General features: G+C 31.7%; 1 protein-coding gene across 1 annotated transcript in view; it reads left to right on the top strand.

The window, feature by feature from the left end:
* DOCK7 (dedicator of cytokinesis 7) overlaps positions 1–6,000 on the top strand; it is a 157,014-nt gene that overhangs the window by 126,409 nt on the left and 24,605 nt on the right. Inside the window, exons 36-37 of the mRNA XM_015595067.2 lie at positions 134–268; positions 1,167–1,319. Coding sequence (XP_015450553.1) covers positions 134–268; positions 1,167–1,319 — 288 coding nt within the window. The remainder of the gene's footprint in view (positions 1–133; positions 269–1,166; positions 1,320–6,000) is intronic.

The following is a 6,000-nucleotide window of genomic DNA, read 5'->3' as shown; positions in this document are numbered from 1 at the left end:
ATTGTAAAAAAATTTACATCATTTCTTCAATTTAAAAATTTAATTAATTTAAAAATATATATTTTTTATACATAGTCTGTCTCCCTAACCAAATTTCAGGTACATCTCTATTTTATTTATCTTTGAATTGCAGACAGTTTCTGTAACAGAATCCAAAGAGAGCATCCTTGGTGGGGTGCTAAAAGTGCTACTCCATAGCATGGCCTGTAACCAAAGTGCAGTTTATCTACAACACTGTTTTGCTACGCAAAGAGCTCTGGTTTCAAAGGTAGGTTAATTTTGTACCTGCAGGCTTGTCAGACTTTATTAACATTGTCTAAGAGCATTTGACATGTGCCTTGGCTAATATATTTATAGTTAAAATTTTAATAATAACCCGAGACCCCTGATTCTTGTTTGCCTCTCTTCTACTGCTTGCCTTTTGGAATTCTTATTCACATCACCTTTAACCAGTTCCTGGCTTAAAAATAGTAGTTTTGATGTGGAGAAGGACTTGAAATTAATAGCTAATTTTGAATTGGAGGCTTTTCTTGTTTTTTTCTTCATCCTGTTCTGTCTACTCCTTATTAACTTGATTTATCAAGAATTCACTGTGTAAGTAGTTCAGTCCATTGAAATTAACATATCCTATGGTGAATGGAAAAGAAGGAAAATGTGTTCAATTACTTTAAATATTTATTTCCTATGTTTGTTTTCCCTCAGAAGTATTTATATTCTTAGATCTTGATGATAGTTATTTTATCTTAGTCATTTGATAAGATGGAATACAGAGATATTGATTAAACTTAACCAGTAAAAATAACTTATACACTATTTTGTAATAATAAAAACACATAAAGAATTATTACATGTTAGTTACTATACTGTTTTATGCACATTATCTAATCCAAGACAATCATACAATCCCATGTAGACAGTATTATTAGGCTCATCTTATGAATGAGAAAACTGGTCCAAGGTCACACTATTACTAGCTAGCAAGTGGCATAATCAGTATTCAAACCCAGTGTCTGGCTCTGGTCCACGTTATCAACCATTGGCAAATACTGTCCCTTAACCATTCTTTTAATTCTCGGGCTATACCAACAAATCTCTAGTTTAGGCTATCTTAACATATCTCTAGAACTTTTAGTTCATAAAGTTGGTGTTGGTGTTGCTTTTTACAGTTCCCAGAACTCCTGTTTGAAGAAGAGACAGAGCAGTGTGCTGATCTATGCCTTCGGCTTCTCCGACACTGTAGCAGTAGCATCAGTACAATACGGTCACACGCTAGTGCCTCCCTTTACCTACTGATGAGGCAGAACTTTGAAATTGGGAATGTAAGTGTTTTGTCTCTGGATTTTATCTCTGGATTCATAAGGGAATGTAACTTCTGCAGCTATTAAATGGGTTTTGGGGGATCATGGAATTATTTTGCATATTTTGAGTCTAATCCTAGACTGACTTGATATTTCTCATTTTATGGGTAACATAAAAATCCAAATCTCTAATTTGCTTCCTATACTAAAAATAACACATATAGTAGTGCATACTTAGAATATAAGTGTATGTTGAGCTATTGTAAATTTTAATTATCATTAATTAAAATGAAAGTAAGAATAAAGAACATTAAAGGTTTAAATACCTTGGATTGGTACCTTATACGCCAGTCCTTGAGGAATTGCATGTTTTTATTTAACTTTTTTATTTGATAATATATTCATGTGTTGTATTTTTCCTAGCTTTTTGAGTCAAATGTTTAATTCACATATTTTTACTCATGTAAGTATTTAAGAATTAAATTTTAGAATTTTTCTGTGAGCACTGCTTTTGGTATCTCATTGATTCTGAGATGTAGTATTTTCAATATTCTTGTCTGTACATATTTTATAGTTTCAGTTTGTATTTTCTTTTTAACCCAAAGAGTTGACAGTTCTTTTAGTTTTAAAGTTTTTATGTTAATTGTTAGTTTCATTGCAGTGTAATCAATCATACAATGTTATGTCTCTTTTGTATTGTGAAGGTGTGTATTTGTGTGTCCAAATAATGTTTTTATCAATGTTACACAAGCATTTAAAAATTATTTTTAGAGTATTGAGTTAAAGAAATATACCTTATTAACTACATTATTTTGTTTTTCTATATCCTTGTTTATTTTTAATCCATTTAGTGGGCTGACAGAAGTGATTTAAAGCATACACGTTGTCTGTTTCTCCTTTAGCTCTTATTTGGTGAATTGATATTTATAACTTTGGTATATTGATATTTATAACCATTGCATCTTCTTATGAAGTATTATTTCCTTTAGAATTGAAAAGGGCCTGAATTCCTGAATTGGTTTCATTTAAAACTTTTACTTTTATTTTTTGGCCTAAATTCTACCTCGTATGGTATTAAAATACCTCTACTTTCTTTTTAATTTGAACTTGTTTCAGTTACCTTTGTCCTTTTATTTTTATTTTTTTGAATCACTTTATTTTAGATGTGCCTCTCATATACAACATAGAGTTGAGTTTTACTATGTAATACAATCTCTAAATTGAATTAAATCTTTTCCTATTTGCTATTATAACAGACATGTCCTGGGGTTCTCTCCTTTTTTAAAAATTGTTTTGGTTGTTTTCATCTTGCACCATCTGGTCAGTTCACCTTATACTTTGGGTATAGTGTTTATCATATTTAGGAAAGCTTATATTGCTGCAATGATTACCTTTATAACCATGTTATATCTTCAGTCCTCTATTTCTTTAGATCATGCATTCTCAGTGGAGGCAATATTGCCTTCAAGCGAGTGACAATTGTTTCTTAAGGAAAGAAGAAACAAATGTTAACTGTCAGTGTCACAGTGGTTTGTAGCCTTCCAAAGTTCAGCACCACCACCAGCACCTTACTCTTTACTACAGCTGACCCTTGAACAACGTGGCTTAGGGGCACCGAATCCACATTTACAAATCCACGTATAACTTTTGGTTCCCCAAAACTTAACTACTACTAGCCTTACTGATAACATAAACAGTTGATTAACACATATTTTGAATGTTATATGTATTATAGACTGTATTCTTACAATAAGTAAGCTAGAGAAAAGAAAATGTTATTAGGATAACCATAAGGAAGAGAAAATACCTTTGCGGTATTTCCTGAAAACAATCTGTGTGTAAGAGAACCTGTGTAGTTCAAACCCATGTTGTTCAAGGGTCAACTGTATTTATTTCTCTCATTAGGTTTTATTTGGTATTACATGAGCAGCACTGACATTAAGTTCATGGAAGATAAAGAAAACATATGCACGACTGGTGCTCCAAAACTATGGAGAATATATAGCTGTGATTTGGGGGACTTCAAATCAATTGTTTGATCTCAAAGTCACATGGCAAGGTGTGGTCTATGTGAGCCTGTTGGCTTCCGTTGGCTTCCTTGTGGTGGTTGTTTATGTCTGACTCTCAGTGCTTTTGTGTGTGACTTAGGCTTTGAAAATTTAAAAAAAAAAAACTTTATTATTTAATTCAACAAAAGTTATTCAACTTGTCATTATTTATGTCAAGTGCCGAAAAAGAAAAATGTCAATATCTGAATGACTGTCAAGCAGCTTAATATTATCCTGTAGTTGTTTATTTAAGGAAGATCTTGGGAATAATATTTCCCAAGTTCTTGATTATTCTAAGTTGTCTGTAATTCTAAGACAGCAAGGATGGTTAAGTTTTTGCTTTAGACTTTAAATAATTAAAAGGGTGAGAAAGATCAGCAAAACTTACCAGATGGAACACTTAATATAAGAGAAAAAAAGGTATTGAATACCATTTTCTTTTGGCTTTAAATATTGTTGTAGAGATATATGAGGATAGCCTGATATTTTCTTTCCTTTTAGATAATGTTTTCCCTCCCAGCTACTTGAGTGATTTTTTCTTTATATTTAAAATGAAATACCTTTTCTAGACTATGTCATGGTGTTAGCAGTTTTTTTGTTAATTTTCTCAGGCACATGATGTCTACTTTTATTTCTTTCAGAAAATTTTCTATATTTGTTTTTTTCCAGAGTTTGGAGTTTTTCTGCTGAGTACCAATTATACATATGTTGAATCTGTTTTTGCTTTACTTTTTATCTATCATTGTCTCTTTCTCTTTTTAACACATTTTAAATTTCCATTCATTTTGTTTGCTTTTCTTATTTCTTTCCCCTATATTCCTTACGTGCTTTTCACAACATCTTTCTCTTTTACCAATTTTATCTTTTTCTTTTCTACTTCTTTTTCAGGTAGCGTTAGCTCACATGTAAACTTCTATTTCATATCATCGCTTTGCAATTCTTGTTACCCTTCCTTGAATTCTTGTATTTCTGCTTTGTTTTCCTTCCTAAAATTAAAGGCTTCATAAATTTTTTATAATTTAAGGTAAAATATTTCATTAGAATTTACACCTGTTTCACAACAGCATTTTTATAATAAGTATTCTTTATCTGGTGAGTTTCATTGATCTTCTTTACCTTTTTATTAACACAGAATGAGTCGGATTATCTTGGCCCAGATATATGTAGGAAGTTCCTTTGGAATGTGTTTCTCGTGGAACTTTGCTATTATGCACAAGTCTCACCTAACTTTCTGAAGTTTCTGATCAATCCCTTTTTGTCCAGTCCTCCCAGATTTTTAGCTCATTTTTTTTCAAGACAGAGAGTTTTATCACTTCAAAATAAGTCTCCTATTTAAAAGAAGCATTTTTCCCTTTACTTCTGAAATCTATACCCTAGGATTCCTCACTGTTTGCTTTCCCTTCCTTGCCTTCTATTGACTTCCTATCTTAGCTTGTCTTAGCAGCCCTTATGCATTTTTCTAATGTATGGGTTATATCAGTCTCTTCATTTTGCTGAAAATAGAGTTTATGGATTTTTTCCTATTCATCTTTTCTTTTTGTATGAAATCCAGGAGAAGTGGGAAATTGCTCTCTCACACTATTCTATTTTTACTTGAAGCCAAGTCTTTTTTCTTAATCCAGAACAGAAGAATCCAGTTGTTTTATTGATCTTGCTTAGTTTTAAAATCAGGTTCCTAAAATTTGACCACACTCGAATCTTTCTTGATACATTTTTCCATTATTTTAGGAAAGATTTATATAATAGGATAAAAATAGCTAATTTATCATCCTAGTGTCAGGTAGTACCTCTAAAAAGGAATAAGTATTTTAGACTTATTCCTTGATTTATATAGTTCAACAGATATTAGAACAAAGTATTGAATTGTATACTAGATACTTTAGTAGGCATTGGGCAAATAAATAGACAGTCTTTTTTCAGGTAGCTTAGCATCTAGTGGGAGAGGAGATGAACAGGTAATGCTTATCTGATAATAGTACCTACATCAGATGGTTTTGTGAGGATTATATAAATTAATATTAATTAAAATATTTATAACAGTTCCTGGCACTAAGCAAATGCTGAATAAGTGTTTGCTGTTGTTAATATAACAAGAGGTTAGCACAGGACAGTGTATAAGCAGAGAAAAATAGCTTATGCACTCAGGGATGGGTTTTTAGAAAGAAAAAAATGTTCGAACTAAGGATGAAGAAATGCCTAATCATATGAATAAGTAGGTGAATAGAGCTTTGTGCATAATTAGAAAGTCATGGAGATGTGAGAAGCACACAGGCAAACAGAGAAAGATACTTTTTTAGCACTTCTTGGTGGCTATGGCTGGAAGAGAGAGTGGTAAGAGATAAAGTTGTAATTAAAAAGGCCTATACTAAACTATTATAGGGCAGGTACTTGTTTTGTTTATTAGTATACGTTCAGTTCCCACCATATAGTTTGACACATTACTGAGTCAATGAGTCAATACTTGAATTTTATCGTCAACACTATGGGCAGCCATTGGAGTATTTTAAGGAAAGGAGTGATATGTTTAGATTTGCATTTTATAAAAATTTTCCTAATGCTAGATGGAAGATAGACTTTAGGGGTAAGAAAAAGGCAGAATGTTCAATTAGTAATTTATTACAGTAATCCAAGTAAGAAATGGTAAGGGTATAAAC

This window comes from Pteropus alecto, unplaced genomic scaffold (assembly GCF_000325575.1).
Source record: "Pteropus alecto unplaced genomic scaffold, ASM32557v1 scaffold25, whole genome shotgun sequence".
NCBI lineage: Eukaryota > Metazoa > Chordata > Mammalia > Chiroptera > Pteropodidae > Pteropus > Pteropus alecto.
This window is presented reverse-complemented; position numbering and strand designations above follow the sequence as displayed.